General features: G+C 39.5%; 1 protein-coding gene across 1 annotated transcript in view; it reads right to left on the bottom strand.

Moving 5' to 3' along the window:
• Nucleotides 1-16,864, bottom strand: part of LOC106872764 (V-type proton ATPase subunit d) — a 30,601-nt gene extending 13,737 nt beyond the window's left edge. The window contains exons 1-2 of the mRNA XM_014919855.3: nucleotides 16,653-16,864; nucleotides 7,757-7,928 (exon numbers count right to left, since the gene is read on the bottom strand). Coding sequence (XP_014775341.1) covers nucleotides 7,757-7,928; nucleotides 16,653-16,776 — 296 coding nt within the window. The 5' untranslated portion in view covers nucleotides 16,777-16,864. The remainder of the gene's footprint in view (nucleotides 1-7,756; nucleotides 7,929-16,652) is intronic.

The following is a 16,864-nucleotide window of genomic DNA, read 5'->3' as shown; positions in this document are numbered from 1 at the left end:
CAGTATACCGAAAGGGGTAACTAGAAACAACTCAGATTTTTCAAATATAACTGAGGGCTTTAGAAAATCTATACAAATGCTTCAGTATCCTTATAAATGCTACATTCATTATTTTTCCATGTTTATCACACATCTGATAAACACAGGTATACTCACACTAACTGCTGATACCATATAAATTAAATTTACATGTGGAGAGAAAGATTGAGTGGTAGAGATCCTTCTCTCTCTCTCTCTCTCTCCATACATTGCATTTTAACCATACATGTTCTTTTCTAGATTTTGCTCCACTCTATAAGAACAGTCACTTTCTTTGATACATCTTCCTCATAAAAATATCTCCCAAGTATTTCACCACCCTCTAACAAATTCTCTTGCTTCTAGTTTTCTCTATTTCTCTCACTGCTTTCTGTCAGTTACATAACTGCAAATTCCTACACTTTCTTTTTAGTTTTACCCCAACTCTAATAAATATATGACAGTTATGCTTGTTTACAACTATCATGTGATGCAAAGACAAAGAGACAGACGGACACACAAACATATGTGTGTATATATACACACATGTGCACACGAGGAGCTTCTTTGTTTTTGTCTACCAAATCCATTTACAAGGTTTTGATCAGCATGAAGCTTTAATGAAAGACACTTGCCCAAGATGCCATGCAGTGGGACTGAACTTGAAACCATGTGGGTGGGAAGCAAACTTCTTAACCACACAGCCATACCTATGCCTTTGTCTATCTCAATTCAATTTTCAACATAATTATTCGCAATAGAACTCTCTTCATTGACCAACATTATATGAAAAAGAATAATAAAGAAAATCAAAATCAATGGGGAAAGACATTTGTTTGTGTCCAACAGTTAAAAAATTGCTACAGAAAATCAAGCTCATGTTTTATATAAGAATGACAAATTTTTTGAATTCAGTTGTTGTCTTAAATTCATGCTTATTCATTTTCTAAGCTTCCTAAATTCATGCTACGTTATATTCTAATCACCCAGAATTCATTGCTCTTTTAAAAAAATTACGATTTATGCATTGTTGTCTCTCAAATATTTAAAATCTACAATTAAGAGCCCTCTCTACTCGCTGGCGGTAACCCGCCCTCCCACCCCCTCCACCGGAAGTTCATTCGTCTGTCATTCCTCTGTCATCCCACCCCCTCCACCGGAAGTTTCATTCCTCTGTCATCCCACCCCCTCCACCGGAAGTTCATTCCTCTGCCATCCCACCCCCTCCACCGGAAGTTCATTCCTCTGTCATCCCACCCCCTCCACCGGAAGTTCATTCCTCTGTCATCCCACCCCCTCCACCGGAAGTTCATTCCTCTGTCATCCCACCCCCTCCACCGGAAGTTCATTCCTCTGTCATCCCACCCCCTCCACCGGAAGTTCATTCCTCTGTCATCCCACCCCCTCCACCGGAAGTTCATTCCTCTGTCATCCCACCCCTCCACCGGAAGTTCATTCCTCTGTCATCCCACCCCCTCCACCGGAAGTTCATTCCTCTGTCATCCCACCCCTCCACCGGAAGTTCATTCCTCTGTCATCCCACCCCCTCCACCGGAAGTTCATTCCTCTGTCATCCCACCCCCTCCACCGGAAGTTCATTCCTCTGTCATCCCGCCCCCTCCACCGGAAGTTCATCCCTTTGTCATCCTGTCAACCTCGGCTGTCTCCCGGAACCCATCTAGTGGCCTTGGCCATCCTCTCCCCTACCTTTGGGTAGCGCATTAAGGTTGAGAAATGTTTGCAGGTTGTAGGTAATGTTTTGCTTATGAATTCTTCCAATTGCAAGTTTTCTTTTCAGGTACACGACACTGCTTTTCCTCTTCCCAGGCTACAGGCCCACACCCCCAACACCCATACTGTTAGGATTGGCACTCTCAACGTCGGCACGCTGAAAGGTAGATCTGGTGAAATTGTTGAGATGCTTGAACGGAGATGCGTAGATATGTGCTGCATCCAGGAAGTAAGATGGAGAGGAGGTTCTGCAAGGTTCCTCACAGGCAAAGAACACAGGTACAAGATTTTCTGGGCAGGGAACACTGACGGGGTCGGGGGCGTAGGAATACTTCTAGCGGAGAAATGGGTGGATAAGGTAATCGAGGTCGTTAGAGTAAGTGACAGAGTACTTAAGATCAGACTAGTGCTTCATCATAGATTAGCTACTGTCATCTCAGCCTATGCACCTCAACCTGGGCTACCAGATGGTCTGAAAGACCAATTCTATGACACCCTCTTGCAAACTACCTCGTCGACGAGTGACAGGGACCTTCTCTTTGTGGCTGGAGACTTCAACGGTCATGTCGGACGTCGTGCTGGGGGCTTCCATGGCATACATGGAGGCTATGGCTTCGGTTCCCGCAACGAGGAGGGAACCAGACTGCTGGAGTTCTGTGATGCAACCAATCTTATAGTCTGCAATACCAACTTCAGGAAACCTGCCAGTCACCTAGTCACCTACCGCTCCGGCAGACACTCTAGCCAAATCGACTACATCCTCGCCAGAAATAGGGAAAGAGGGCGGCTTATAAATGCCAAAACCTACCCTGGCGAAGAATGTACCCCACAACATAGATTAGTAGTTAGCGACTTTGGGATCAAGGCAAAATGGGTGCCCAGAATTAGACAGGCTTGGAGAAGAAGGGTGTGGAAGCTTAAAGACCCTGCAAACGGACAGAGACTTAGAGACAAGTTACTTGAAGCATTTAACGAAATAGAAGGGGATATAGCATCATACAACGTGGAAGACAATTGGAGATTTCTGCGGGACAACCTGTTGAAAGCCACCGACCAGATTTGTGGGTGGTGTAAGGTCCCCTCCCAACCCAGAGTAACGTGGTGGTGGAACAAGGAGGTAGACAGGGCTATTAGACAAAAGAAACAAGCTTGGAAGGACTGGAAGAACGGTGGTAGCAGGGAATTGTACCAATGTGCCAGAAGGGAGGCTAGGCGACAGGTTTATTTAGCCAGAGGGGAAGCAGATAAGGAAAGATTTGCCAATGTTCTGCGCCGTGAGGACCAAAGACTCGAGGTATTTCGGGTTGCAAGACAGTGTAGGAGAGAGAATAGTGATGTTGTAGGAGAGAAATGTGTTCGCATGGATGATGGTACGCTTGCATTAAATGAGGATGCAAAGAAAGAGGTCTGGAGATGCCACTACGATAGATTGCTTAATAAAGAGAATGAATGGGAGAAAGAGAGCCTGCCTTATGTCGACCCAATAGAGGGACCAGCTATCCGAGTTGATAGTACCAGGGTAGATAAAGCAATTAAGAGTATGAAGACCGGGAAAGCCCCCGGCCCATCAGGAATCACTGCAGAGATGCTCAAAATATCTGGCAGTGTTGGCTATAGCCTAGTCACCCGTATTACGAACCAGGTGATACACGAAGGAGTCATACCCTATGACTGGTGTAGCAGCATCATAGTCAACTGCTACAAAGGTAAAGGGGACGCTTTAGATACAAATAATTACAGAGGCATCAAGCTGTTAGATCAGGTTATGAAAGTTACAGAGAGGGTCATAGCCCAACTAATTAGGGAGCGAATCAATTTAGATGAGATGCAGTTTGGGTTCGTGCCAGGTAAAAGCACTACTGATGCCTTATTTCTAGTGAGACAGTTGCAAGAGAAATACCTAGCCAAGGATAAACCTCTGTACCTGGCTTTCGTTGACATGGAGAAAGCCTTTGACAGGGTCCCCCGATCCCTTATCTGGTGGTCAATGAGGAAACTTGGGATAGAAGAATGGCTAGTGAGAGCTGTGCGAGCCATGTACAGAGATGCGGCCAGTAAGGTGAGGGTTGGAAATGAGTACAGCAATGAATTCCGGGTAGAGGTAGGGGTCCACCAAGGTTCCGTCCTCAGCCCCCTATTATTTACCATAGTCCTCCAGGCAATCACAGAGGAGTTCAAGACAGGTTGCCCCTGGGAGCTCCTCTATGCTGATGACCTTGCCCTAATTGCGGAGTCACTATCAGAACTAGAGGAGAAGTTTCAGGTGTGGAAGCAAGGTCTAGAATTGAAGGGCCTTAGAGTCAACCTAGCTAAAACCAAAATCCTAATAAGTAGGAAGGTAGATAAAACACAAACCCCTTCAGGTAGATGGCCCTGCTCAGTATGTAGAAAAGGAGTAGGTAGTAACTCTATAAGATGTACCCGGTGCAAGCTATGGACACATAAGAGGTGCAGCAACATCAAAGGCAGGTTAACTAGCAAGTTAGTTTTTGTTTGTGGCAGATGTTCAGGTGCAATAAAGACTGCAAACAAACAGGAAACAACTTCTATCTCATTCCAGGGTGAAAAACTAGAGGTAGTCGATAGCTTCCGCTATCTGGGCGACCAAGTTAGTAGTGGGGGTGGGTGCGCTGAAAGTGTAGCTGCTAGAATAAGAATAGCCTGGGCAAAGTTTAGAGAGCTCTTACCCCTGCTGGCGACAAAGGGACTCTCACTCAGAGTAAAAGGCAGACTGTATGACGCATGCGTACGAACAACCATGCTACATGGCAGTGAAACATGGGCTGTAACTGCTGAGGACATACGTAAGCTCGCAAGGAATGAAGCCAGTATGCTCCGTTGGATGTGTAATGTCAATGTGAATACCCGTCAGAGTGTAAGTATCTTGAGAGAAAAGCTGAACATTAGAAGCATCAGTTGTGGCGTGCAAGAGAGACGATTGCGCTGGTATGGACATGTGGTGAGAATGGAGGAGGATAGCTGCGTGAAAAAGTGCCACACCCTAACAGTTGAGGGAACCCGTGGAAGAGGTAGGCCCAGGAAGACCTGGGCTGAGGTGGTGAGGCAAGACCTTCGTACATTGGGCCTCACCGAGGCGATGACTACGGACCGAGACCTTTGGAAATGGGCTGTGCGTGAGAAGACCCGGCAAGCCAAGTAAGATCGTTGCCAGTGCCCCTGGACTGGTTCTTGTGCGGGTGGCACATGAGATGCACCATTTTGAGCGTGGCCGTTGCCAGTACCGCCTGACTGGCTCCTGTAGGATTTTCGAGCGAGATCGTTGCCAGTGCCCCTGGACTGGCTTGTGCGGGTGGCACATAAAAGACACCATTTCGAGCGTGGCCGTTTTCGTGCAGGTGACACGTAAAAGCACCCACTACACTCTCTGAGTGGTTGGCGTTAGGAAGGGCATCCAGCTGTAGAAACTCTGCCAAATCAGACTGGAGCCTGGTGTTGCCATCCGGTTTCACCAGTCCTCAGTCAAATCGTCCAACCCATGCTAGCATGGAAAGCGGACGTTAAACGATGATGATGATGATGATGATGATAATGTATTTTTTTTCCTAAAGATATAACTCCAAAACCCTTTTTTTTATTAATTTCCTTTGTGATGTCACAAATCCAAAAAGCTTCAGAATGAATTAGAAGAAATGATAACCTTTTCACTCAAAGTGTCTAGTTTTCATTTTACACTTGAAACCCACCAATATCAAGAACATGTGCCACCTACATGAACTTAAGAGGAAAGCCTCTAAGTAGTTATTTGATCTGCTAGAAACAGCAACCAAACTCACCACACACAAAATCACACCCTACCATTTTAAACAAAGCAGGACACTTTGGACAATATAGCTCCAGACATACTATGTCTAAAGATAAGACTGAATGGTCAAAGTTGGAACACCCCTCAGTTTGATCTAGACACGGTGCTAAACAACTTGCATTATGTGAAACACTATGAATTGAAACTGGATTTGCAGACTTGTTTTCCTGGAACTTTATAGGCCAACAGTTACAAAAGATAAACACATGATTACAATAAGAAAAATATGCAACAATATCTTTTACTTGTTTCAGTCATTAGACTGTGGTCATGCTGGGGCACTGCCTTGAAGAATTTTTAGTCAAAAGATTCAAACTCCAGTACTTTTTTTTTCTAAGCCTGGTACTTATTCAACTGATCTCTTTTGACGAACTGCTAAATTACAGGGATGTAAACACAATAACACTGGTTATCAAGCAGTGGTGGGGGACAAACACAAAGACACACACACTTAGATTTACATATATACGACAAGCTTCTTTCAGTTTCCACCTACCAAATCCACTCACAAGGCTTTGGTCAGCCTGAGGATATAGTGAAAGACATTTGCCCAGGGTGCCACACAATGGGACTGAACCCAGAACCATGTGGTTAGGAAGCAAGCTTCTTAGCACACAGCCACACCTGCATCTATATAATCAAGAAATGATAATACAAAGTTAAAAAAGCTGGTGTCAGCCTTTAAATAAATTTTAAAATTTATTTAACTTCTCATTTTCTATGGAATAAAATACATTGTGCGTATCCATTAAAATGATTTAAAGATACTAATTAAAATTTACAGAAACAGAGGACTAATTGCATTACAATATTTAGTTTCTTCACTTACAATTAATTCTGAGTTACAAACAGTTATGGTCAACTATGTATTTCCTTCTAACAAGTGATGGCACATGGCTCAGTGGTTAGAGTATTGGGCTCACAATCATGAGGTAGTGAGTTCGATTCCCAGACTGGGCTGTGTGTTGTGTTCTTGAGCAAGACAATTCTTCATTGCCCCAGTTCACTCAGCTGAAGAAATGAGTTACGCCATGGGTGACAAGCTGCATTGACCTCTGTCTTGGATAAATATCAGTGGCATGGAGAGAGGAGGCTAGTATGCTGGTCTTCCATAAACAACCTTGCCTGGACTTGTGCTTCAGAGGGTAACTTTCTAGGTGCAATCCCGTGGTCATTCATGACCAAAGAGGATCATAACCCTTACCCTAGTATTTCCTATAAATGAAACCAATATACTGGGTATCGGTTCAATCTCCTTTAAATTCCTCTTTTATTGATTGAGATGTAACACTTCATATGCAACGCTTCCTTTATTCAAACACAAAAAAAAGGCTACAACATCTAAGTATACTCCAATAAAAGCCAATGATAATTTATAAACTAATACAAACAATTGGTCTTCAGTAATATAACTTTAAAAAAGACCTGAAATCTTGTGGGAGGGGGGGGGGGCAGTCAATTATATTGACCCTAAAACTCAACTGGTTCTTATTTATTGATCCCCAAAAGTATGTAAGTTAAAGTTGACCTTAACAGCATTTGAACTCAGAATGTAAAGCCAGAAGAAATGCTGCTAAGCATGTTATCTGGCATGCTAACAATTCTGCCAGCTTGCCATCTTTGTGATTTTACTAATAATCATTTCTTTAAACACAATTAATACAGCTTAAATTACAAAATTTGCCATGTCTAGCCAAAATAAACCAAAATTACTAAGAACAGTTCCTTATTATTCCTGATAAGAAGACAGAATGTTGAAGAGCATACAAGACATAGATAATTTCTCTAATTATGAATTCCAGTACCATATCTTATGGCATATAAGACACTTTTTCTCACCACCCCATCCGCTGGGTCCTATATGGGAAATTGAGTCATCCATAAGCTAATTTTGTCCTTGTTGCTCACTTTTTCCTGTATATGTGCTGCTAAAATTGTGTCTAGTATACTTCGGCCCTTTTTTTTTTTTCTTTTTAATGTTATCAAATATGGTACATACTAGAGAATATAACAACCAACTTAAGTTAATATAGCAAAAATCGAACTACAAAATCCTTCTAACATAAGTAATCTTAACATATGACATTATATGATAATTTAAAAACAATTTGAGGACCACTAAACAAATTAGCTTTGCTTGTGGTTCTTGGTAAACTCAAAAATGGCAATTGACATAATACTCACGTGATGTAGTCAAGGAATGTTGCCAAGGGTTCTAGGGAATGGTTGCGTAGATGTTGGAACTCAATGACTAGCTTATCTCGGAGGCGTTCATCAATTACATTCACTGTTAGAGGACTTGGTTCATTTGCCAAAAAGTTACCATAATCAGTACTTTGGAGATGGAGTTTTAAATCTGTAGAAGAAAAGTTTATGAACTAAGTATCCATTATTTAACACCTGGAAGTAGATTAACTGGATTATCACCTAAAATAAGATAATTCTTACATCATGGGTTGCAGTTTGTTACATTTCTCCTGAATATGTACCAAAGCAGTTTTATTTTCCTTTTATAAGTTAGTTGAAAGAAGAAGATCAGTGCCATGGCCCCTGGTGGAAGCCATGTTAGACTGGTGAAATTTATTCAAGTAATGTTCAGTTGCATAAGTGTACAAGTGGTTGAGTATTCCTCAAATATGCATGACCTTAATCCATTCATACACACTCATTATGTGTATGTTCTGTCATTTGTAATTTAAAGTTATCAGATAGGCTACACTCAAAGCAGGAAGACTAAGGCTGACAAAGAGAAAACAAAGTGAAGAAAATTGCAAACATAGAATAATGAGAGAAGGAATTTGAAGAGAAGTATATAGATTGGGTGATTGATAGGATGGGAGCTGTCATAGTTAAAGGTTAATTATTTCAAAAGAAAGCCCTGCAGCTTGCCAGATTCTTTCAAACAGTTCAACCCATGCCAGCATGGAGAGTGGCAATTAACTGAGGATAATGACACCAGACAAGAGACTACAGTGAAATAAGTCAATACAGAATTGTGAAAGGATAGCAAAATGAGATTAATTGTAGTAAGTACAAATGAAGCTTTATAGTTAGGGAGAGATTAGGGAAAAATTGAAATGAGTATATGGATTATATGTAAACAACATAATTTGATCTACACGCATAACTATATGATACAAATTACACTTTCAATACACCTGTTAAAATGATGCCTCTGTGTAATCACTTGATCAGTGAAAAATAGTAAGCAACTTCCCCTCAAACCTCACTTTACAACCTTATAAAGGACACATTGGATAGTATAATCAGGAGTACACTATGCTTGAAGAGAAAAGGCACAGTTAAGGTTGGAACACCTAAACAATTATACACTCATACAGAAGGAGATAGAAAAACAGAAGCAGGACCTATATTTTAACAGTGCTGTCAATTCTTTATTCAAAAAGGCAGACTGTATGACGCATGTGTACGAACAGCCATGCTACATGGCAGTGAAACATGGGCTGTAACTGCTGAGGACATACGTAAGCTCGCAAGGAATGAAGCCAGTATGCTCCGTTGGATGTGTAATGTCAATGTGAATACCCGTCAGAGTGTAAGTATCTTGAGAGAAAAGCTGAACATTAGAAGCATCAGTTGTGGTGTGCAAGAGAGACGATTGTGCTGGTATGGACATGTGGTGAGAATGGATGAGGATAGCTGCGTGAAAAAGTGCCACACCCTAACAGTTGAGGGAACCCGTGGAAGAGGTAGGCCCAGGAAGACCTGGGCTGAGGTGGTGAGGCAAGACCTTCGTACATTGGGCCTCACCGAGGCGATGACTACTGACCGAGACCTTTGGAAATGTGCTGTGCGTGAGAAGACCCGGCAAGCCAAGTAAGATCGTTGCCAGTGCCCCTGGACTGGTTCTTGTGCGGCTGGTACATGAGATGCACCATTTTGAGCGTGGCCATTGCCAGTACCACCTGACTGGCCTCCGTAGGATTTTCGAGCGAGATCGTTGCCAGTGCCCCTGGACTAGCTTGTGCCTGTGGCACATAAAAGACACCATTTCGAGCGTGGCCGTTGCCAGTATCGCCTGACTGGCCTTTGTGCAGGTGACACGTAAAAGCACCTACTATACTCTCTGAGTGGTTGGCGTTAGGAAAGGCATCCAGCTGTAGAAACTCTGCCAAATTTAGATTGGAGCCTGGTGTTGCCATCCGGTTTCACCAGTCCTCAGTCAAGTCGTCCAACCCATGCTAGCATGGAAAGCGGACGTTAAACGATGATGATGATCATCATCATTATCATATTTCTAGCAATACCAGTGAGCACCAATGTGCAACACTAAGTTCTCAGCAAACCTATTCTACAGTCCAATTTCAAATCTCAAGACAATATTTTAGATTCAGTGCAGTAAGGAAGATCTACGAATTGAACAAGTTTTGCTTTTATGTGATAAAAATTCTCAAATATATATCTTTAGTATTAAAATTGTTTTAACAATTTGTAACCCTACTAGTGCCAGTGACATGAAAAAGCACTCAGTACACACATTAGGAAGGGCATCCAGCCAGAGAAACCATGCCAAGCTGATACGAAATTCACCAGATCCTGTCAAGCCATCCAACCCATTCCAATATGGAAAACAGACATTAAATTATGATGATGATGATACATTGTGCTGTATTCTTCAGAAAGATATTTTATATTCAAATGTATCCTTTTTTAATTTTTATTTAGTTAGAAATCAAATATCTATGTTTCTTTATGGCTGCATTGTAAGGAATGTCTCAGACAATAAAACAGCTGCTCTAAGAGAACTGCAGAAGATAGTTCATGGGTTATGGTGTGATGCCTCGAAAGCATGTCCAACTGCCTACAGACACCATAATAGTTACAATACAAATTCTTGCTTATGACTAAACCAAACTCTGTACCAAGCTGCAAAACTCAGTAAAATCTTGAGGATCACAAGAACTCAGCTCTAGCTAAACTGCCTTGGAGTACTACCACTGCTATTTATAAAGACAAAAAAAAAACTGATTAGGTACATGACCTGCTATTACAGTGGTTCTCAAACTGATATCAGTCTTCCCACCCACCAAAAATATAAATACAATTTTGTTCCCCACTCCCAAATCGTAAATAAAATAGAATTTGCATGCATATTCTTCCTTCTTTCGATGATGTTGGACAAGTTTGAAAACATTAAAACCATCTCATTTTATTAAACATGGTGATTTGTTTGTCCTCTTTTCAATCATTGCCACCAACACTTCCATTCAAACACTGTCCACTACTGCACTGCATTTCACACATCTAAACAATTCCTGATAGAATGGGCAATGCTATCAGAAATTGACAGAAATATATCTATTGTCAGTCCACAGAACTCTCCATTAGTTTTGTTGTTTAGCACCAGGCCAGTCCTAACCCAGTAAACTTATGAACAAAGACTTTCCTAATCATGATCATCCTTTTTTTTTTTTTTTTTTGTATAACAGGAACTACATTGTCCAATGTATCTGCATTTAATACAATAGGGTGTTATCTGGTGGGATCTGGCTGCTATTTCTAGCAAACTGAGTCACCATGTAGAGCAGACATGGGTAACTTTTTTTCGAAAAGTGAGTTGCATGAGATGCGTCTCATTATCAGACAGACTGCACTACTAAAAAGACTTGAGGTAATTTTTCATTAGGCATGCCATTCAGAAAATTCTGCAGAACAGTTTACCTATGACTGATATAGAGGCCTGTGCCATAGCTTAGTGCCAGGGCATCTGACAATATAGACAAATATCAACCCTCTTAAACCAGTCCGTGCTAGAACAGCACCAAAAAAAGAAAAAAAAAAAAAAGGTTCATATGACTGAAAACAATAAAACTCAAAAAAGAATTAAAACTTATAATTGATTTGTTCCTTATATTTCTGATATTAAGCTTCTGATACTAAACTAAAATTTCTTCAGAATAAACAACTGTTCAACAAGTCCCCGTCATGGACATTATCATTATCAACACCAGCTGTACCTTTGATGGTGCATGCAGCCTATTTCACAAAATGAAAACTATTCCTTAAAAGAAAAAAAGAAAACAATGCACATCTAATCAATAATGGGCTAATGCTGTTGTTTATTCTAATGATAGTTCAGTGTGGTTACTTTGTCTTGTCAACAATGTATTGAAAGGAATATCAACCAATTCAAATATATTGCCAATGAAAAAGAAACACTCAAGCAAGAGAAAACTAACAATATACATTATTAGTACAATATTTAATAATACAAAATAAACTCAAAGTCCTCTTATTAGAATTAGCCAGAGAGAATAGCATTTTATTGTAGACTGTACCAGTTTTTCCTACAGGCAATTTTATTCCACTAAATGTCCTGAAAGTTTTAACAAGTATACACTGCTGAAAGCAGTGTCTCTCTCTCCAAATAGATATTGGTAGTCTATTTTATGAAACTCCTTGTATCTTTAGGTATGTGAATCCACCAAACAAGATGACATTAAGTTAAAAACAAGGTTAATCTTTTCCAAAGCAAAGGACTAATGTTTATCATTATGACAGTAGATGAGATATGAATCTCCTCCTAGTTAGTATTCAATTCCACTTCAAGTAACTTTCCAGGAGAGAATTTTAGGCTGATACTAAGAGATAAAATGCCTGCAAAGGAATGTCTCTTCATAACAATAAGGATGTTACATTGAACTGTTGCCATATTACATGGATCTATAATACAATGTCAGTTCACGTGTCTTCCATTAGATCTTTCCAATTTTATCCTCTTTTCTTAGAGCAGCAAAGTCTAGAAATGTCTCGAAGAGAACACACAGTAATAAAACAAAAACACAGTTCCTTCTAGCTCCAACCACCAACCAAGAAATTTACAAAGGGAAACTTCGAGGAAGCAAATACTAGATACATGCAGAAATGATGACTTTTAACAGAGACACAAGACCACAAATTTTGAGAGAGGAGAATATAGTCAATTTAAACCTGCAATATTTCACTTGTACTTATTTTATTAACCTACATAGGAATTAAAGTTAAAGTCAACCCCAGCAATGTTAGAATTTAAAATGTAAAGTATTGTGTCCAATATACCATTTCTAACACCCATCACCTCAGCTGTAGAATTAATAGTTGTACCAATCAATGGTATTTTTGAGCTCTTGTAATGAAGACATTTTTAATCTAATTTACACTATGGAACCTCATCCATAAAACACAATCACTGTACACACCAAGAAAACATTACACTTCACACCCTTAAATATGATCAGCATACAATAAGATGCCTCATGATGCTCCAAATGCTGGGCAATATCAAACTGGGAATCTTTAGAGGCAAACACATCCTCAACTTAGCAAAGACTGATAGCCCTTCTCATCAGAGCCGGAAAATACTTTGGCCCACAACAACTATTAGCACTACCTACAGATGAAACTTACAATGGAGAACTGTTCCCACATCTGGGATAATGCTGCAGTTATATATACAGACATTATAGAAAAAACGGCCACTTGACTGACGGGAATGAAGTCACTCACAGATAATTGTTGAACCAACTCATTTCTCCTTATCACCCATGTTGTGTTGAACTCCTCCACACCCCACACTATTCCCAGGGCTACATCTCAGTAGGTCAGCTCTCTGGAATTCCCACCTTGCATGTCTTTCCAACAGTTGAAGCATAATGTTAATTAGCATCAGTCACCAGTGTCAGAGGGCCTGGAAAGGCCATGAACAACTATCCTCCTTCCAGACCTTATTAATAAAAAATATCATTAAAAAGTAATGTGACTATGTGGGTGTTTGTTGGTGCCTTAATAGTAATTTTGGCCATGAGAGAAATTTTTCTGACAATAAGGAACGATTTATCTTTTAGAAAAATATGCTATAAATACAACCACACAATTCGATATCATAAGTCTTAAATATTAATATAATATCACTAAGTCATTTTGAGTGTTGTTTTTTTTTCGGTTTTTTCTTTCTTTTTTTTTTTTTGCCTTGTGAATTTGGTAATTTCTGCAAAATAAACGTTCAAGTGTGAAATTACCAGAAAAGGAATATTGAAATGGTAATCTTTAAAGCCAGTAATATAGCAATTTAAACTACTTAACAACAGGTAATTGAAAACAGAAAATTCAGAGTTCTTTATTTCATTTTTACAACCTGTGGTTGCAACCTAAGCTGAAATGCAGCTTTACAAAGAATTGAACAGATGTTAATGACAAGGAAAACCGAGAAAAATGAGCGAAAACACACACACGCTGTGGGATGAAGTTAAAATAATAGACAGAGAACACCACTGGAAAATTCGAAAACTAAAAGCAGCAGCACATATGCTAGGACACAACAACCTCCTAAGCAGACCGAGTGCAGATATGAATAGCATATGGGAACTGGTATTAAGGAAGGATAGGAAAATATTAGATTTATAAGCCCTAAAATTCACTCCATAATTGCCCACAGGAATATAGCGTAGTGGTTGAGAGCGTGAGCTACTAACCCCAAAATTCCGAGTGACCTGAATAATAATAATAACGAAAAATACCTCAGGAATGAGAATCCAGGTTCGAAATTTCCCTAAGACACCTGATGCCGAAATGTTGTGTTAACAAATAAGATGATAAATATCCGTCAAATGTAAATAATGTACCTAATTCCTCATATCTTAAATATAATCGATTTTATTACACGTAAGTTTTAACAAAATCTTATATGGACCCTCAAGGGTCATGCTGCCCCCAGATGAGAACCAATAACTAGAGAATCTCTAGTTAAATATATTAGACGTGTTACTTTATGATATCATTTCGTACAAGAGGTAGTACTTTTTTACTCTTATTTGTTTTAGCCATTTGACTGCGGCCATGCTGGAGTATCGTCTTCAGTCGAAATAATCGACACCAGGACATTCTTTGTAAGTCTAGTACTTATTCTATCGGTCTCTTTTGCCGAACCGCTAGATTACAGGGACGTAAACACACCGGCACCAGTTGTCAAGCGATGGTGGGGGGGACTAACACAGACACACAAACATAGGGCTTCTTTCACTTTCTGTCTACCAAAACCACTCACAAGGCTTTGGTCGACCCGAAGCTATAGTAGAAGACACTTGTCCAAGGTGCCACGCAGTGGGACTAAACCCGGAATCGTGCTTAGTAAGCAAGCTACTTACCACTCAGCCACTCCTGCGCCTATAGTGGCTAATGTTTACAAAGAGTAAAAGAAAAATGATCGCAGGATTTTAATTACAGTGAGTTACATAACCAAACATAAATCAACAAACCCATAACTGGATCTTGTATAGCTAGAGAACAAATCCCTATTATCAATTCGATCTTTAAAGAAGTACTTCAAACTGAAGAATTCCTTTTGGAGTTTTCGAGGAATTTAGTAAACCATTTTTAAAACTCTCTTACACCTACAGACCGACGAAGACCAATATTAATAATCAGACTACGAGAAAACCAATATTAATGACTAAATGTTTAGAATAATGGTGAGCTATTAGCATACTTTTGTTTGCTATGAAAAAAACTAAAGACATGAAACATATCGGAAAATTCATTATTGTAATTATTTTGGCTAATTATCTGAGTGCAGAGACGTAAGAGTCTATTAAATCGACTGTTCCCTGCTATAAAATATGTGGCTTCATACTAATATTAGAATTCTTTATTATTTATTCAATAAAGTACCAGCACAAGAGTTGATTTAGTCGACAAACCCTCTAACCCAAAATTTCAGGCCTTGTGTCAATGTTAGAAACAAAAGTCTAGAAGAGATATTGTGAGGGAAATGTAAAAAAAAAAAACGCGACCTGTATGCCTTTGTAAGAGTATTACTTTTCTTCGTAAGAAACAATTCCAATGAGAAACACAAAGCAAGTCGTAGACAGTTCACCTAACTGATAGTTGAAATGGGAGTGTTCTAGTTAACCAAGAGTTGTTGACGAAAATTGAAGTCATTTAGAAATATCATGTGATAAAAGCTGTATCATGATTTATGGAGAAATTTTTAAAACGTGTATGGGTATGCGTACGCGTTAGGAAATGCTTGGCATCTAGAAAGTGCATTGGTGGCACCAACCACAGTACCAATAAGATACTGTGGTTGGTGCCACCAATGCATTGAGTGTTACATTCTATTGATAGTACAGATAAACTATGTTTGAGTGTATTCATCCAAACACGTAGAATTGTGGTTCAAAACTCAAGGATTAGCTATCAATGACTTATAACTACGGCCTCCAAAATGTGGAAAGTGTGTCATTATAACTAGAACCAACAACAAAAACCTATCATCAGCAACATAGAAGGAAGTAATTTCCACAAATGAGTATACATTTGGAAAAGACTCGCTTTAGATGGCTGAATGTACGATTGAAATCGCTCGTCAATAACCCTTGATCCCATCTAAAATTATTTCAATTTTACCAATATAATGGATAGAAAACGCATAAACAAATGCAGAAAATACATCAAGCTGTAATTAAGCCTTTAGTTTAAACTGTCGATACTCGAATTTAAAAGGTAGTTGTTTAAACAGTTAATAAAATCTTATCAGTGTGGAAACCTTTCCAATAGGTTAAATGAAATTTTATAAATGCCTTGATATTAACATATATGGACTAAAGATTTATACTTGCAGTAAAACATAGTATTAGACATTTCCACCCTGTAAAAAATCCTTCGTCGAGGCAAATTTCGTTATTAAAAAAAAAGGGTTAATAAAAAGTTAAATTATTCAAATGAAGCACCTTGTTTTATTTTCTACGTCTGGGGTGTTATAAACTTAAAGGTTACTTATACTTCCTTGGCAGCATACAGTGAACATTGATGTCCTCGGATGTGTAAAATATAGATATTAATGATTTCTTTAGACCATGCGAAGCAAATGCTTCCATTCATTCGATCTGTTGCGGAATGAATATAATGCGTATAGACAGACAGACATTATATGTGTGTGTATGTATGTGTGTGTGTGTGTGCGTGTATTAAATATATATTTGAAAAATAAATTATTTCGGATATATCCGCCTATATTGAGGTTAGATATCGAAGACCAAATGTAACAACCACCCACGGAATATAATTAATATATTGCACTCACCTTCCAATGTTTCACACTGAACCAAGTTCACGTAGTCGGATTGTTTAAGTATGCCACCTTTGAAACCACGGACCAAGCCTTCCAAGTAGCCGTGGTCAATGTTAAAAGATATTTCAGACATCATATTGAAGCCTGCCTGTAAGACCACAGTTGCAAAGTAAAGGAAGGAACGATGTTCACAATCGTATACGGACAAGAATTACAAGGGGAGT

The sequence above is a fragment of the Octopus bimaculoides genome, chromosome 1, assembly GCF_046866305.1.
Source record: "Octopus bimaculoides isolate indiv1 chromosome 1, ASM4686630v1, whole genome shotgun sequence".
Lineage (NCBI taxonomy): Eukaryota > Metazoa > Mollusca > Cephalopoda > Octopoda > Octopodidae > Octopus > Octopus bimaculoides.
The sequence above is the reverse complement of the archived record's forward strand: the minus strand, read 5'-3'. Positions and strand labels throughout refer to the sequence as shown.